The sequence below is a fragment of the Mauremys reevesii genome, linkage group 9 (assembly GCF_016161935.1).
Source record: "Mauremys reevesii isolate NIE-2019 linkage group 9, ASM1616193v1, whole genome shotgun sequence".
Taxonomy (NCBI): Eukaryota; Metazoa; Chordata; order Testudines; family Geoemydidae; genus Mauremys; species Mauremys reevesii.
Genome location: NC_052631.1, coordinates 53,526,288 through 53,545,365, shown reverse-complemented (window position 1 = coordinate 53,545,365; position 19,078 = coordinate 53,526,288). Strand labels below are relative to the sequence as shown.

Here is a 19,078-nt window from a genome sequence, read left to right as displayed (position 1 = left end):
CTCCCCCGGTGAGATTGCATAGAAGTCTGGGGCAGATGGGGGTGGGTAAGATAACAATACATGTTGAATCTTTGGGCTTTGCAGTTAAGGGAGGTGCAATCTAATGCCTTCACAGTGGGCTACATAACTACTTAAACTGGTCCTAATAAAGATATATTTCAGAACCTGCAAGCTTGATACACTAGCCAATGTTAGGAATTCAATTTCCACAATCATCATAAAAGAAAAACATTCTTTACTCTGCAAGTGTGTGTCTTTACAAATATATATTTATGTATTTAAGCCCATTTCAGGCCATAAAAACCCTAAAAACAACCAGTACCTTTTCAGCAAGAGAAACTGCAATCTAGAAATCTGAGGTGAAAGGCACCCAAATAAGGGCTATTTTGATGCTTCTCTGAAGGCCTCTACTTAGCATTTTGAACTATCTTAAATCATGTCAACCTTTCATTTGCAAGAACAGGCTCCATTCAGTCCAATCCTTACCACTCTGTATGAGGTAAACTGGAATCTCTTTTACATAATTGCTTATCGTCTTAGAAAGATGATATTGCATCTTGAAGACCAGCTTTTCCAAGAACCGTTGATGAAGAATGGGTTAAAAAATAAGATGTCACTTATGGACCCAATGTTTTTGTGCCATCGTCTCAAAAGAAAAGCAGTTGATACTAAAAAGCTATTCCAGATACATACAAGATCAAGCACTAGAGCCGGTCAGAAAATTTCAGTTTCTAAATGGGAAAAGTCTCTGCAATGTTGTTTGCATAATTTCTCCCTTTTCATACCAGCTCTAAAATAACCTTTAAAAAACCAACTTTGTGTCTGTTGTAACAGTGCAAAAGTCCATCCAACTCTTGTGTTCAAGTTCACTATCACTATATTTTAGAAAACCAGGTGGCAAATAAAACTGTCTCAATTTAACTTAGCAAAAGTGATATCTAGAAAATACTCAACATCAAGAGGTCTTACAAAAAAGTCAGGCTACAAAAGCATTCTAAGGCACAGTGTTTTGGAAGAAGTGCTTTCTCCCATTGGCGTTGCTTTATACATGTAGTGCGTGAGTAGGTCCAAGTGATGCATGGCGCTGGACATGTATGCACTGTCCCTTCCCAAGTAGCATATGAAATCCATGTCTGAAGCTTCAGACATAGGCTCCCAGAGCTGCATGGAATTCCGTTAGACATTGCACTAGCTGCTGGAATTTGGGTCTTTCCTCAGGATCTAGGGCCCAACAACAGGCCATCACAGCAAACCTGAAGACAAAAACAAAGGGGAGACATCAGAAGACGACAGCTAATCATGACACACACAAGTGTCAAGAACTTGAGTAAAGAGATCCAACCACAAGCAAGTTTCTTTTTTCCCTTTGACCATCAATTTTTTTTACCTCATGGCACTGTGCCAAATTGTTTTTTCAGAAGTAGCATATCTGGAGTGACCAGCAAAGGTACTACTACGGGAGGTGCTGATCTGGTTTGGCAAGAGACAGACAAAGGCAGTCCAGTAGCAATATTAGGATAATCTGATAGTGGCAATTAAAATGTTTTAAAAACACTACTTAAAGAATTTCTGTAGGCGGGTACAGAGAAAGGGAATTTTGGGAAGACAGGCTGAGAAAAGGAAGGTAGAGTGGAAGAAAAATACTGGTTCCCTTTACTTATTTCACTTGAAAAATTTCTGAGTATGACCTTTTTTTTTAAAAAAAAAAAAGCAATGCATCATTTACATGAACATTTAACACAACCAGGTCAGGATGACTGAATTGAGACTTCCTCTGTCTATAGAAGTAGCATTCTCTGCTTGCTCTGAATTTAAAAAAGGTTTCCTGAGAAGTAGACTAAAAACCACTCTTCCTCCCCTCTCATAATAAGTCCACACTTACAGTTCATCAGGGCAGTTGATTGGCTGAGCTATTCTGTATCCATCCTTTAGATATGCAGCCATCTCAAAAGGGTCAATATCCACATACGGAGTCTGCCCCAAAGTCATCAGCTCCCACAGTGTTACTCCAAATGCCCACTAGGAAAAAAACGTGTTTTATACAGCAGCAAGTTAGCAGTACAGTAGGGCTTGGGGCCTCTGTCAGCTTCAGTTCTCTCACAAGATTAGTCATGCACACTAAACAACTATTAAAACTTAATGTGCGTTCCTCATATTTTTGATAAGGAAGATAAAAGAGCTTTATAAATGTGGCAACTCCTGTCCTTTCATGTTAAATGCGGTGCTGCTATAATTTTTCTCCCAAGATAGGAAAGTGACTTTTCTCATTTGCATCACTGAACATTTAAATGGGAATAACAACCTTTGAAACAAGAACTGGATCTAACTTTCAACAGTAACAGATAGCTCTGACAGCACAAAGCTTTTAAACACACACAAATAAAATCATAAAATGCATATAGAATTATAAAACGCTGCTTTTCTATAAAGTGTTTGATCTGAAGATTACACAACCCTTAAAAACACTAAGTTTAAATAACAATGTACAGTACAGTTTACTTTGTAGAGAATGTAACAAACAATTATATTTACACAGGACTTTAGATCGTCACAACACTGTGCAAATCAATCCCCACAACAGGTTTGGTGAGTTAGTTACTAACTTTGTATTTTGTTTAGCGGATGTATCCCAGGGCATACCAGCCCTGAAGTGCCCCCTTCTGACCATACAGCACTGCAGGCACTTCCTGCCTCAATTTTCTCTAACCAGGTTGTCTCTCTCTCAGGGTTTCACACATCTCAGCCTTCAGTATCTGGGGCTCATGGGGCTGTTTCACTGCCATGTAGACTTCTGGGCTGAGCCTGGAGCCTGAGCTCTGGGATCCTCCCACCTCACAGGGTCCTAGTCTTAGGCTAAGGCTCCAGCCTTAGCCCAGAAGTCTAAACAGCAATGAAACAGTTCTGCAGCTTGAGCCCCTTGAGCCCAAAAAACTGCCCAGGGATGTAAACACAGGTTTTTAAAAAATACAAAAGGGTTGATAGTCAATGGACACTGGTGAGAGTTTTGAAATAAGCAGCAAACTAAAATTTAGGAAACTGGATAAACAGATAATTCAAGTAAAACTACTTTATATAGTGACAATGTAGTTGTTTCCCATTTTATAACTATATTGTCTCAGAAAATTCACAAAGAAGGAAAAACGCCCCGTCTAGCCTGGAAAGAAAACAGTATAAAAACATGGCTCCTGCCGAACTATTTTTTTTTTCCCCCAACACTTTGGCTGACTGCTGTGGATGGGAAAAAAACCTTGTAGGAACCATTTAAAAAATCAGCTAAGCCATATGAAAGAAAAACAGCTAAAGCAGGTTCAGCATAATGTGTTTGAACCATATTTAAACTGTTAAAGCACTGATTCCTTTTTCTCAGTGCAGACAAAACCTAAATGTGCACAACAGATACCACTATGCATAATGTATTACATGCCGTTGATACCTAACATTTGTTTTTGGAGGAGCAGACAGAAGGGTATAGATCTGTAAAACAGGACTAAGGTAAACATTAAGAGGGAAGTTAGTTAGGGTGGATAAGCCTTTCTTTTCATGTTCCTAAAATGATGAAGGAATGTTAATGTTAATTTGGGCACATTACAGTATTCTAGTAGTTAGCTATGGTACTATCAATTTATTAACAACATAGGGGGAGGTTTAGGTTGGATATTAGGAAAAACTTTTTCACTAGTAGGGTGGTGAAGAACTGGAATGGGTTACCTAGGGAGGTAGTGGAATCTCCTTCCTTAGAGGTTTTTAAGGTCAGGCTTGACAAAGCCCTGGCTGGGATGATTTAGTTGGGTTTGGTCCTGCTTTGAGCAGGGGGTTGGACTAGATGACCTCCTGAGGTCCCTTCCAACCCTGAGATTCTATGATTCTATGATCTACTATATGTTAAAAGGTAGCTGTATTTATTCCGTATAATGCAAAACATTTATGTATTGCATGTTAAAGGGGCACATTTAAATCTGTAGGATCTCTAAGAGAGATCCTACTACATTCTGACCCCCTTGCTCTATTGACACATTTTGTTGGACAGACTTCAGCCTAGAAGGCGCCGTTATAATTATTCTTCACACCCCCTGAGAATAAGCCTCTAATTCTGTCAATGCCAGGAAATTCATTAGCTACCGTGTTATTTTTCAGCAGTGATAAAAAGGAGTGTTTGTAGACTGGGGAGTTCCAGGGAAGGGGCTCAACAGAAGAAGTGGAGCTGATAAGTACAGTGTTCAAGTGGCTAGGGGTGAGTATAAACCATGCAGCTTCAATTTTATATATTAGAAATGATACACATCTACACATCCATGACACAAGAGTGGCAAGACATGCACTATTTTATGTTCACCATGGCTCATGGGATACCTAACTAAGAGCACTTACTTCACTGGTCCGGGGTAAAATTTCAAGAGTGCTTAAGTGATTTAAGTGCCCAAGTCCCATTGTAAGTTTAGGACACAGATGCTAAAGTCACTAACACTTGAAAATTTTACCTCTAGTCTGATCTTCACAGGACATGTTCACACTAGTGAAAGTTTAATATTGGAGATGAAATGGATACATTGTACTGATTCCACTGAATACAGCAAATCCAGATAATGGGGCTATTTCAGATAATAAACTACTCAATTTACAAAACAACAAGACTTTAGAAGAACAGGAAATACCTAGAACTTTTTATGCTAATACAGAAATAACCCTGAGGTAAAGCTGACCCTTTTTCAAAGTCTTGATTACTAACATAGGAACTATGGCAATATGCAAGAGAACGGGAAACTTCAGTGGAATACGAGTTATGTACACACACAGTTGGAAAATTTGAGAAGACTTCTAAAATAGAACATGAGGTTTCAAAAAATGCACAACACCTCACTGCATCAAAATTGTAAAGGTAACATCATTAAATGGAAATTACCCTATGGCAGGAAAATCAGATCACATGGCTGTGTTGTTTATCACTGGCTAGTGCTCAAACTACTGCACAATCTTAACCAAGATTCTCCACAGTCACTCTTACTATTGATTGTTGAAAACAGTTCTTTCCAATATTTCTGGTTGTTGAAAGTCTTAATGAAGGAAAAGGTGTAAGGCATTTATCCTGCAAGCTGACCAGCACACAGCGACCACTGATACCAATAGGAGTGAATGGTACTTAGCATTACACAAGAGCTTCTTTTCACTTCTCAGAACAGGGCCTTCAATAAGAAACTCAGGGCAGACTGAAAAGAGCAATCTGATCTCAAACTGGAAAGCCATGGTATGGTCTATATGTCAAGGATTTACAGACTGGACAGTTGTGTTGGGGGATAAGGGCGACAATTTAATAGCTTGCTCTATATAATGAATGTATTGAAGATGCTTAGTGTAAAAAGAATACTAATATATTATACATTAAATGCCCTGTGCATTAAATTTACAAGTAATGTGTCTCAAGGAAGTGGGAATGCAAAATGTAAGGGTTTGTGCAGTATATAAATTCTGAACCATTAAGATTACAAACAGCTGTATAACAAGCTGAAGGCCATCAGGGTAATTTGCTCAGGAAACCACTCTTAGCACACAGGAGCAGTACTGAAAAGTATGCCAAATTATTCTGTTGTAGCTCAGTCACACACTTCCATTCTGAGAAGACAACCCAAGAAAAGCAGTGTCACAATTACCACTGGACACTACCATCAGGGTTGGAAGGGACAGTACATCTTAGATTCACAGAAAACACAGAATACATGAAAACGCCAGTTCTTGAAATCGGGTGAACTGTTTAGAAAGTTTCAGGATTTAACCAGCAAGTCCTCTGCTCATCTGTAGGACTCTAGATAGAAGCCAGGCTATTAAAGGGTAGCAGTGACTAAATGTCAGTAACATTTCATAATTGTTTAGTGGTATATACAGAATATGTTCCCTCCTCTACTTTAGGGGACAAGTGTCTGCGTCAAACACACTACTACACTTGATACCTTTGCTGGCAATCTCAGAGGTGCCAAACCACAATGGGAAAGGAGTGAACAATCCTGTCATTCAAGAGGTAATCCCTCTATGTTAGGGCTGCATACCATAGCCAGGGCAGTGAGTGGGGGAAGCAGGTAAAGCTGCTGTTCTGCACAGGGCCGGATTAACTTTTTGTGGGCCCCCACTGGGGAATGATTGTAAAAGGGGCCAGGGGTAAAAGCACAGTGGGGCAGGAGCTAGGGTTGGTCTCTGGAGCAAGGGAGGGGTCAAGGGTAAACTGCAAGCGCAGCAGGGCTGGGGAGGGGGTAACCAGGATCCCCCCAGACCCTGCCCACACAGAGCGGGTACCTACCTGGTTCTAGCCCATTCTCTTTGTCTCTCTCTGCACTGAGCTGCCCCTCCTCCCACAGCAGCAGGACAGGTTCCCTTCCAGCCCTCTGGGGTGGGTGTTGGGAGTGGGAGGAGAGGAGGCTAATGTGGTTACTCCTATAACTGGACATTTAGTTTCCAGTCAGCACTGATAACCGGACACTCAGGTCCTGTTTTCTACTGGAGTTTTCAGTCTAAAACTGGATATCTGGCAACAGGGCTGTCAGAAAAGACTGGGGGTGGAGCGGGGAGGGAAAGCAAGCAATCATTTTTAAAAATAAGAGGGCTAAGCCTTAAGGGGAGGGGTGGGGGTGGAGGGCAAGTGGTGGGTGGGCTACGGAGTGAGAGGAGCTAGTGGGCCAGGCCATGTCTGCTGTACTGCCCAGGTAGGTTGGAGACTGGAGGGATCAGCTGACAGTATCCAGAGCTGATGCAAGGATATTTTTCACCCTAGGTGAAACTTCCACCTTGCCCGCCCCGGAGCATCGCTTATTATAAATTTTCAAAAATGAATACAGTGGAGTCACATCTTACATGGGGGTTAGGTTCCAAGGTCAGTGCGTAAGAGGAAAATTGCGTATAGTGAAAATTACCATAAACTACAGTATACATAGTATACACTGTATACACTAGAACAGGGGTCCTCAACCAGAAGTGGCATGTGAGCTGATTTTTTTTAATGGCAGGCTGTGGGTCCCAGCCACCGCTGAGCCTGCTGCCAGCCTGGGGTTCTGTTCACTCAGCTGCCAGCCAGGGTCCCAGCTGGCGACTCCGCTCAGCCTCCTGCCATTCACACAGGGCCAGCTCCAGGGTTTTTGCTGCCCCAAGCAGCAAAAAGAAAGAAGAGGGGGGGGAAAAAAAAAAAGCCACGATCACGATCTGCAGCTCTACTGCCACCGCTTCAGTCTTCGGCAGCAATTTGGCAGCTGGTCCTTTGCTCCGAGAGGGAGTGAGGGACCCGCCGCCGAATTGCCGCCGAAGACCCGGACATGCCGCCCCTCACCGTTGGCCACCCCAAGCAGCTGCTTGCTGGGCTGGTGCCTGGAGCCGGCCCTGTGTTCACCCAGGCTGGCAGGAGGCTGAGCGGAGCCCGTGGCTGAGACCCTGGCTGGCAAGGGGCCGGCAGCCGGAACCCCAGATTGTCAGTGTGCTGAGCAGGGCCGGCAGCCGGGACCCCGGCTGGCAGGAGCTGGCCCACTGCTGGCCCTGCTCAGGCCGCTGCCGGCTAAGTGAACAGAACCCCGGGTTGGCAGCAGGCTCAGCGGCGGCCAGCACCCGCAGCCTGCCATTTAAAAAAAAAAAAAAAAAATCGGCTTGCGTGCCGTAGGTTGAGGACCCCTGTTCTAGTGTATACTGTACTTCATGGTAATTTTCACTATACACAATTTTCCTCTTACGCGGTGACTTTAGAACCTAACCCCCGTGTAGAATGTGACTCCACTGTAATATAAAAAAAAATTTGGGGCACTGCCTTTGGGCACCCCCAAATCTTGGCACCCTGGGCGGTCGCCTAGTTGTTACACTGGCCCTGACAGTATCCCCAGCCCAGGTGACGTGACAGCCAGTGGTGGATTTAGAGTTAGTGGGGCCCACCAGCCCTGTGCTCAGCTTCATTTCTGGGGCTCCTCCTTGGGATCCAGCCAAGAAAAAGAACATTCTCTCTTATCTCTCCCTGCTCCCGTTTTTCATTCTTTTTCTATTCATCCTCCTCCTATAAGTAATAGTAAGTAAATGAAAATAAAGTGAGGTACCTTGATTGTTCTTGTAGTCTAACTTATTTTTCCACAGACCACTTGAAAATCACGGAGGGTCTCGACGGACTACTTAATGATCTTTCCAAATATTGTCAAAAACTGTTCGGGTGCAGGGTCTGGCCAGGAGCTAGGGTGAGGGAGGGGGCTCAGGGTTGGGGCAGGAGGTTGGGGTGTGCAGCGCTTACATGGGGCAGCTCCGGTTTGGTTCTCAGGATGGGGATGGGGGTGCAGGAGTCAGGGCAGGGGCTCAGGGTTTGTGAGGGAGGTGCAGGTTTCATGTCAGGGGCTGGGGGGCGTGTGGGGGGGAGGTTGCAGGAGTCAGGGCTGGGGAGGTGTGAGGGGAGTGCAGGGGTTAGGACAGGGGGCTGGAAGTGTGTGAGGAGGTGCAAGGGGCTGGGGGTGTGTGAGGGGGTGCAGCAGTCAGGGTGGGCAGGGGGCTGGAGGTGTGGGCTGGGGTCATGGGGGTGCTCACGCAGGAGGCTGGAGGGGGGTATGCCCCAATTCCAGCCCCTTCCCCAAGGCCTCACTCCCGCCTCTTCTCTTCTGAGCGTGCTGAGGCTCCCTCCTCCTCCCCTCCTCCTGCGGGCAAGCAGCTGATCCAGCTGATCAGCGGCAGGGAGAGGGGGAGGGAACGTAGCATGCTGGGGAAAGAGGCGGGGAAGGAGCTGGGGAAAGAGGCAGGGGAGGAGCCAGGCTGCTGCCGGCAACATCAAGCTTCTCTGACCCCACAGGAGAGAGTGGAGGGCAGAGAAGAGCGGGCCGGGGCCCCTTTCGACCGTGGGCCCGGCGCCAGTGTAAATTCGGTATTGGTTCTAGATATACATGTTATGCATAGAGAACTTCAGTCTTCAGCACTGTCAACTCAACTCCTTTTTTTCATGAATAAACTGTGTGAAAAAGATGTTTAAAAAGGAAGAAATCCATATAACTATATATTGTTTTAGAAAAAACTTACCACATCACTAGCGCTGGAAAATTCATTGTTAACCAAGCTTTCAAGAGCCATCCACCGCACTGGCCTGTTTTCATTATCTCCCAGACAATGATAGTCCATGGGGAATAGGTCTCGGGATAGCGCATTGTCTGTAATCTTGACCTGAAGTGCATCATCAATGCTGATTAAAAGACAATAAGAGCATTTAGTTATGCAAAATATGAACTATTTACAGTTGTGTTACTGCATCTTTTAAAAATATTGTATATATAGGACTTCACAGATGAGCTTGATAATTTGTTACCAACGTTTTAAAGCCTAATATTTTCCCAGATCATGACAGTGATATGCTACCATTACCACTAAGTACATATCAGTTAACTTCAGGATAATGCAATTTCAAAATAATTTTTGGCTATGAAAAAGATGAGCAATAGAAAGCCAGAAGTCTCAGACATAAAATAAAACCAATTGTTTTAAAATGAGAAATGTCCAGTTAAAATATTCAAACAACTTTCTCTGTCCCTGTAACAACCAACTTTCCCAATTCCCTTCTTGTTTCCTTGCAGACCGATTTTACAGGATAGTAATTTAGGATTTCTCATATCTGATGAAACAAAGGTTCCATCTAATGGGTATTCTGCCTCTGGTATTGGGTATTCTTCCATCTAATGGGTATTCTTCTGTATCAGATGCTTCAGAAAAAGTGCAAGAAAGCCTGAAGCAGGCAGTTATGGAATAACCTACTTTCAAAGGCAACATTTCTTCACTTGCAGGGTAATTTATACTCTTCAACATGAGAGTTTGTATCCCTTCCAAACTTTTTTAAAATCCTCTGTAACTGTGGATATTCTGATAATCCACCTACGTGTCTAATCCTTTTGCAAATCCTGCTACACTCGACATCTTGTGAAAATGAGAGCCACAAACTAACTATGCTTTGTTTAAATTTCCTTTTATCAATTTTAAATTTGCCTTTCAATTTAATTGAATATCCTCTTGTTCTTATGAGGAAGGGTAAGTAAAAATTCTTGATTTATCTTCTCTACACCATTTATTACTGAGCATATCTCTGTCACAGCCTCTTATTCATCTCTGCTCTAACATAAGCAGTCCCAATTTTTTCAATCTCTCTTCATATGGGAGATATTCAATGCTTTTAATATCATGTCACATGCCGCTGAACTCCATCTATTTCTGTTTTATCCTTTTTGAGATATAGTGACCAGAATTGAACACAGAGACCTAAATTTTCAGAAGTGACTTGATTTTTGGCACCTCAATTCAAAGAACAAAAAACTAAACTTCTCACAGGTTGGAAACCTACTTTTAGAGAAAAATCAGGAATAAAATCCACTTTAGAACAAAACACTAACTATGGAGTTGCAAACAGGTGACTTCATGTTTTGTTTTATAATTCTATTTTTAATTCTTGTGTCAACCAATTATCTTGGCAATTAAGTGAGGCACTACGAGGGTCACCTTTTATGCCTATCTAAAGATATTGCAACATTTGTTACCCTCCAATATAATTGATTATATCAAGGTCAAGATTGTACATATTTGTTAACATTTCAGTCGCTTTATTCTAAAGTTACTTCAGCGCCTCCTCTTTTCACATCTCACACTGATAGTACCTGAGGAGACACCTACTCTTTTCAATATCCTCTGGTAGAGATCAATGCAAAGAAATGTTTTTTCTCTACAGTGTTATTTATCTTCCTTAATGACTTGCTTTACTTTATAAGAACATAAGAATGGCCATACTAGGTCAGACCAATGGTCCCCAAAGCCCAGTATCCTCTCTTCTGACAGCAGATGGTGCCAGATGCTTCAAAGAGAATGAACAGAACGAAGAACTTTATCAAGTGATCCACCCCAACATCCAGTCCCAGCTTATAGCAGTCAGTTATTTAGGGACATCTAGGGCATGGGGTTGCATCCCTGACCGTCTTGGCTAATAGCCATTGATGAACTTATCCTCCATGAATTTAACATTCTTTTTTTAACTCAGTTATACTTTTGGCCTTCACAACATCTCCTGACAACAAGTTTCACACAGTGACTGTGCGTTGTGTGAAGAAGTACTTCCTTACGTTTGTTTTAAACCTGATGCCTATTAATTTCATTGGGTGACCCCTGGTTCTTGTGTTATGTGAAGAGGTAAACAGCACTTCTCTATTCACTTTCTCCATACCATTCATGATTTTATAGACCTCTACCATATCTTCTCTTAGTTGTCTCTTTTCCAAGATGAACAATCTGTCTTTTTAATCTCTCCTCACAGGGCTGGCTCTAGGTTTTTTGCTGCCCTCAGCTCAGGTGGGGCTGGGGCTCGCAGGCGGTGCTGGAAGCGGAGGGAGTGATGTCACCTTCTCCCAGTGCCTGCAGGGGCTTCACCCCTCCCCCGCCTGGCCGTGCAGAGAAGCCCCGATATAAGGGGTGGCACAAGGCAGCACAGCAGCCAGTGCGCAGATGAGGCGGCGCAGCTCCGGCTCCCCGGCAGGACTTGCCCTCTCCTCCCCAGGCAGCGGCTGGGCCCTGGCAGCTCAACATCCCGGGCCTGGGGCTTCCCCTTCCCGCTGCAGCTGGGGGCGTGGCGCCCTCGCCCCGTGTAAGTGGTGCAGCTCTGAGAGTGCAACTGCCCCCCCCCCCCAAAAAAAAGTTGGCTGGAATGCCGCCCCTGGAAATGTGACGCCCCAAGCCCATGCTTGCTTTGCTGGTGCCTAGAGCCGGTCCTGTCTCCTCATATTGAAACTGTTCCATACCCCTATTAATTTTGGTTGTCCTTCCCTGTATTTTTTCCAACATTAATAGATCTTTCTGGTAGTCCAGTGTTATTCTTTCAATTTTTTTAAAGGCTTAGATATCTTGAATCTGGAAAAATACTGTATAATAGTGACCACAGGCTACCATCTTCTCCAACTTTTACTCATAAGAGCTCTTCAGATTTCTGCAGATGGATTTCAAACATTTCAAGTCTGGATATGTGTTTGCATAGCTTGTGGCTAGAGTATCAAAAATGTGAACCACAAAGCATTGGTTTCATAATCTCTTTCACACACATCTTCGATTCTTGGCATGGTGCTTAGTTACCACACTAACATCTTTTTACCCAAGTGATATAATTTCATAATCCACGCCTATACTAGCTCTGCGTCTAAAGCTACTTATTTACAGAAATTGGAATGTCAATAAAAGCAGCAAAGAGTCTTGTGGCATCTTATAGACTAACATCCTACGGATGCATCCGACAAAGTGGGTATTCACCCACGAAAGCTCATGCTCCAATATGTCTGTTAGTCTATAAGGTGCCACAGGACACTCTGCTGCTTTTACAGATCCAGACTAACACGGCTACCCCTCTGATACTTGGAATTTCAATGAAGACTGAGGAATGACTGCTTTATCAGGAATTTTTGAAGTGGCTCTCTGTGAACCATGTATCGCCATAAAGAAAGTTGGAGTCAGTGCAAACACCATACAGTTAAGACCAAGGCATTAGGTTTTGTGGTCTGTAAGGGGCGAAGCTGTCAGTTATGGATGGACAAAAGTTGCCTCACTTTTTAAACAGCCCTCTCCCCCTCCCCGTGTAGACCAGGCCTCAATCTGAACAGTGTACTAGATCTCACCAGGTTCTTTTAAATTTGAAGTGTAAGAAACATTTTGAGACACCATCAGGCAAAAAAAAACCAAAAACATTAACTAAAACTTATTTTTTTGCATCCCATCTCAAAAACAGTTCATCTGATTCACTTCATATCTGGACACAAACCTATCTGCTGGCCACAGACCACATGTGCAGCATTTGAAACATCTGAGGATATGGTTTGAGGTGGGAAAGATCAGATTTATAATGGAAAGCACATCTCAGCCATAATCATAGACAGGGTACGATCTGACTCCATAATAGTCCTTTAAGACACAGTACTTACACACAGTTTCTAGCAGCCAGGTCTTTGTGAATGACCTCCCTTCTGGCTAAATAACTCATTCCACAGGCAATCTGAATAGCCATATGAACAAGATCCTGCTGGGAAATTGCCTGCAACAGCACAGAAAAATTATTAACATCACAAAATCCTATAAATAGAGAGTTCAGTGTATGCCATATTGAGTATTTTTTCTCAATTTTAATATTCTTTCATTTCCATATTTTATCTCCTCATTTATAAAAACTATCTGCAACCACTCATTCTTCAGGACATATCATTGCTCCCTAGTATTTCTTGATATTTATTTCAAATACTTACCCCTTAATTTCTGAAAATGCCTTATTTTTAGCTCTAAATTGGCTTTGTAATATTTCCTAGCTTTCATTTTCCTTGTCACCAGTTTTTCACATAAATCAAGGATGGACTGAGACAAAATCGTATCTGGATCCACCAAAATTTCAGCCACCCTGCTACACACTTCTCTGCATATTACTTATAAAAGCAGCACTCATTTTCAAGGAACAGACCACAACCAAGTATATAAAAGGAGCAGCAGCCTCAAACTTATAATTCCTATTCACTGCTGAAGACTGCAAGTCTCAATACCTTTGCTCCATATCCCTTTTTAATTTTGTCAGTGTTAATTAATGGGGAGCTTTGTAGTGAGAGTGTTTACGTTTAAAATGTAATATATAATGTGCAAACATTATGTTACTGCATGTTGTCTGCGCTTTGAGACATTTACTACTTCCTGTAGCCTGCTTTGGGACACTGACACTGATTTAGTATTGTATCATTGCCAGGGCCCTATGTATTCTGCAGAATTCACCGCTTCCCACAGATGTGTGCTTCAGGTGCTCAGTTCACAACTTCTGCAACAGTTATGCAATTTCTATACAAAGTTCTGTAGTAACATTGAAAATCTGAGGCAGAATAAAATAAATTGAATCTAATATCAAATGACATAAGCAATATTGTACTGGTCATGTTTAATTCAATAAGTCATAGATAATGATGAGAAAACAGAAGTATGCCAGCTAAACTGGAGTTTGCTAAATTAACTGTTTTAAAGTATTTGAATGAGCGAAGGAGGAATGGCACTCTCAACGAAGGACTCAGGTTTTATGATGTTAAGTATTTCCCACTTTCTTAATTATACATTAAAAGAAAATATGGTCAGAGCTAGTTAATACAAGCCAGTTGTGAAAACACTGTCTGTTTGGATTAACAGGGCCTTAAAGCAATAGTACATAAACTGTTAAACTGGATTAGTGTTTTTCTGCAGACTTTCTTTGGCACACGGACAGTGAGTCCTATGTGAATATTCAGAACACAAACTCCATCAGATGGGCTAATATCTGGATGCCTGGGAAGGAGACAGTATCAGTCTGTAGATATTTGCAATTTAGAGATCAAGCCACAAAGCAAAGGCAGACACAATCATAGTCCCACAGTTGCTCACAGTACAGTACCTCTGCAAATTAACAGGAAGAAAGCCCTTGACTGCTTGCTACTTAGTGTACAAAGCAGGGATGACTTATTGACCTCAGTGAGCCAGATAGCCCATAAAAATAAAGTAAGTGACAAGTCAATCATCTACAGAAAGTCAGGCAGTGTTGTGAGAGAAAGATTAAGAGGAGCATGATGGAAAATTATCTTAACAAAATACACAGGCATGTGTCTGCTGTGGTTGATAAATCCTTTTTCATTCAGATTTTCCTCTTACAAGTGTTTTGTTCCATTTCATTTCTGTTTTAGACGATTAACATGTACTAGGGCTGTCAATTAATTGTGATAAAATTAATCGCAATTAATCACACTGTTAAACAATAACAGAATACCATTTATTTAAATATTTTGGATGTTTTCTATATTTTAAAATATATTGATTACAGTTACAACACAGAATACAAAGTGTACAGTGCTCACTTTATATTTATTTTTGATTACAAGTATTTGCACTGTAAAAAAAACAATAGTATTTCTCAATTCACCTAATACAAGTACTGTAGCACAATCTCTTTATCATGAAAGTTGAACTTACAAATGTAGAATTATATACAAAGAAAACTGCATTAAAAAATAAAACTATATAAAATTTTAGAGCCTGCAAGTCCACTCACTCCTATTTCTTGTTCAGCCACCCACTCAGACAAACAAGTTTGTTTACATTTGCAGGAGATAATGCTGCCTGCTTCTTGTTTACGTCACCTGAAAGTGAGAACAGGTGTTCTCATGGCATTGTTGCAGCCGGCGTCTCAAGATATTTACATGCCAGACGTGTTAGAGATTCATATGCTCCTTCATGCTTCAACCACCAGTCCAGTGGACATGCGTCCATGCTGATGACGGGTTCAGCTTGATAACAATCCCAAGTAGCGTGGACCAACGCATGTTCGTTTTCATTATCTGAGTCAGATGCCATCAGCAGACAGTTGATTTTCTTTTTTGGTGGTTTGGGGTCTGTGGTTTGCACACTGGAGTGTTGCTCTTTTAAGACTCCTGAAAACATGCTCCACACCTCGTCCCTCTCAGATTTTGGACAGAACTTCAGATTCTTAAATCTTGGGTCAAGTGCTGTAGCTATCTTTAAAAATCTCACATTGGTACCTTCTTTACGTTTCGTGAAATCTCCAGTGAAAGTGTTCTTAAAATGAACATGTGCTGGGTTATCATCTGAGACTGCTATAACATGAAATATATGGCAGAGCAGGAGACATACAATTCTCCCCCAAGGAGTTCATTTATTAAATTTGTGACTGCTTTTTTTGTTTTTTGTTTTTTTTTTAAAACAAGCTTCATCAGCATGGAAGCATGTCCACTGGAATGGTGGCCAAAGCATGAAGGGTCATACAAATGTTTAGCATATCTGGCACGTAAATACCTTGCAATGCCAGCTACAAAAGTGCCATGCAAATGCCTGTTCTCACTTTCTGGTGATACTGTAAATAAGAAGAGGGTAAAATTATCTCCCATAAATGTACACAAACTTGTTTGTCTTAGCGATTAGCTGAAAAAGAAGTAGGACTGAGTGGACTTGTAGGCACTGAAGTTTTATATTGTTTTGTTTCTGAGTGCAGTTATGTAACAACAACAAAAATCTACACTTGTAAGTTGTACTTTCACAACAAAGATTGCACTACAGTTCTTGTATGAGGTGAACTGAAAAATACTATTTCTTTTATCTTTTACACTGCAAATATTTATAACAAAAATATACACTTTGATTTCAATTACAACACAGAATTCAATATACAATAACTCCTCACTTAACGTTGTAGTTATGTTCCTGAAAAATGTGACTTTAAGCGAAACGATGTTAAGCAAAGCCAATTTCCCCATAAGAATTAATGTAAATGAGGGGGTTAGGTTCCCGGGAAATTTTTTTCACCAAAAGACTATACACACACACACACACACACACACACACACACACACAAAATAAGTTTTAAACAAACAATTTAATACTGGTACACAGTGATGATGATTGTGAAGCTTGGTTAAGGTGGAGGAGTCAGAGGGTGGGATATTTCCCTTACTGCTAAATGATGAACTAGTAATTGGCTGAGCCCTCAAGGGTAAACTCTCTCACTCTGGGAGGCAGCAGGAATGGAGGGAGATATGCGCATTTCCCTTAAGTACACTGGCTTGTTAATTAGATCAGATTGCTGAGACTACAGCTGCTGCAAGCTCCCTCTGTCCTGAGCCCTGCTCTATGGTAAGCGAGGTGCAGGAGCAGGGGGGAGGGGGACACCCTGACATTAGCCCCTCTCTTCCTTCCCTCCCCCCCACCCCGGCACAGCAAGCAGTAGTCTCGGGGAGCAGCTCCAAGGCAGAGGGCAGGAGCAACACAGGGCAGTGGGGGGAGGGACACAGTTGAACTGCAGGCAGCAGCTGCATAGGGAACTTAGGGGAGCGGAGAGCTAATAGGGGGCTGCCGGTCCACCCTGGTTCCAAGCCCCCACCAGCTAGCTCCAACGGGCTGCTCTTCCTGCAAGCAGTAGACAAAGCAGGCGGCTGCCAAACAACGTTAGAAGGGAGCATTACACAACTTTAAACGATCATGTTCCCTAATTGATCAGCAACAAAACAACGTTAACTGGGACGACTTTAAGTGAGGAGTTACTGTATATGAAAATGTAGAAAAACATCCAAAACATTTAATAAATTTCAATTGGTATTCTATTGTTTCACAGTGTGATTAAAACTGCGATTAATCATGATTAATTTTTTTAAGTTAACTGCATGAGTTAACTGCAATTAATCGACAGCCTTAACATTTACTATAAATGTCATTAGCACAAATACTATTAAAATGTTCCATCTTGGACGACAGTAAGTTCTCATGTAGAAAAGGTCCCCAACCTCAAATTAACTTGTATACTTTTCATTAGCATTTCTCTTAATACAATCAGTCCTCACTGCCCATCTCAAAAAAAAAAAAAAAACATGACACACTTGCTAATAAATCATTATATTCAATTTAGTAACATTAAGCAAGCACTTTTGGTAAACTGTACAGTTTCCACACACTCTCCCCTCCCCCTCCTCCTCCTCTCCAATTATATGAAACAGGTCAAAAGAAATAGAGATAAAAAGATTAAGTCACTTCCAATTTGCTGAAGTTTCCTTAAGATTTTCTTTTAAAAACATTAACAAAGAACTTCAAAAATTAAGACTATTAATGGAAGCGTTATGATTAACTTATAACAAGTGCATTAAATATCAATAAAATATTAAGTATGCACAGTTAAGTAACCAAAATTAAAGAAATGTCAAAAGTTAAAGTTGTGCGCAACTAACTCCCCGCCTTTATGTGCACACATTATAATTTAATTCTACAGTCTGTTTTGTTTTCTTAAACAATTTTTTTTTCAAGGTAAGAACGATATACTTCTGTAGCATCTTGCACTGTGCAGTTCTGTGTATGTTAGCCTATTACAGATATTAATGTATAATATATGCATGAACAGAAGTGAGATACTGAATTATGTCAGAAATAGTACACAGCTGTGTAATCAAAGATTACAGCAGTGCTCACACACTAGGAAGTGGAGTTCAGGTTGCAGTATATTCTTAACTTTGGCATTTCTGGGTGGAGTGAGAAACTGCAACATTAACATTTTCTTAACAAAGTTTCCTAGAAGTTTTTCTGAGAAAAAGGAGGAAATACCCCATACTTAAGCTATTTGGCTAGACAACCACAATGCATACAGCATGTAAGGAGTGCACTCAGGGAGGTAAAGGTTGCCTATGGAGTCACCTCACAGAGGTGAATGAGGCAAGGCTCCTACAAAGAACTGCTGCTTTCAAGACACACCTTAGGAGATGGGGTCACACTGACAAACTGAATTACAATACAGTGCTGCCTCACTTCCAAGATGCACATGACCTGCGGATACCATGTAGCCAAGAAGATGCATAAGGCAATGGAAGGAAGCTGTTTGGTGTTCAGAATTTTTGAAAACCAGACAGATATTTAACTACCGATTTAGGAACCTAATTTTAGACTCTTATATTTGAAATTCTTGTTCTCGATCTACAAATTTTAACAGCACTTCACTAACACCACAGGTCCGTAGGCAAGTAAACTATCATAACATTTTAAAAGAACCTGTGATGTTCAGCTGTAAAATATTAATCTGAAAACAGACAGAATGCGAAGTGAAACAAATGCTTAATGTAACACTCCCATTTACAGTAAAAATAGGGAGTTGCTGTAATTAATAAGACACTGGAGTCAACAACTGTCTGTGATAAATTCACAGAAAAATTACTTTTTCTTGTGAACCACAAAATATACACTTCCCATGTCTGCTTTTAAGTTTCAGCTATGTAATAGGCTTTCCAATTCATTCAACTCTTGAAAAGTCATCCCTATACTGTCTTCACAGCTGGATCTTAAAGTCTGAACAAAGTTTGACCAACTAAAACACTGAGTTTTTAAATTAGCCATTTCTTACCTGAGGATTGTTGGCCTCTACTAACTTGCACTGGCGCAGGAACAGTTTAAGGTTCCCCCAGTTCATGAAAGGCAGCAGCACCATGGGTTTCTCCCCATCTTCTATACTGACATGGGTGATAGGGAGCAGGTTCCTGAAAGAGAGATCAGATGCTCCTAAATTTTAGAAAGGTGATATCTGATCAAAGTT

General features: G+C 41.5%; 1 protein-coding gene across 2 annotated transcripts in view; it reads right to left on the bottom strand.

Moving 5' to 3' along the window:
* Window positions 1-218: 218 nt before the first annotated feature.
* Window positions 219-19,078, bottom strand: part of RYK (receptor like tyrosine kinase) — a 125,007-nt gene continuing 106,147 nt past the window's right edge. For both annotated transcript variants that reach the window (XM_039488365.1, XM_039488363.1), the window contains exons 11-15: window positions 18,890-19,022; window positions 12,927-13,036; window positions 9,013-9,172; window positions 1,883-2,019; window positions 219-1,253 (exon numbers count right to left, since the gene is read on the bottom strand). In XM_039488365.1, coding sequence (XP_039344299.1) covers window positions 1,142-1,253; window positions 1,883-2,019; window positions 9,013-9,172; window positions 12,927-13,036; window positions 18,890-19,022 — 652 coding nt within the window. In that variant the 3' untranslated portion in view covers window positions 219-1,141. The remainder of the gene's footprint in view (window positions 1,254-1,882; window positions 2,020-9,012; window positions 9,173-12,926; window positions 13,037-18,889; window positions 19,023-19,078) is intronic.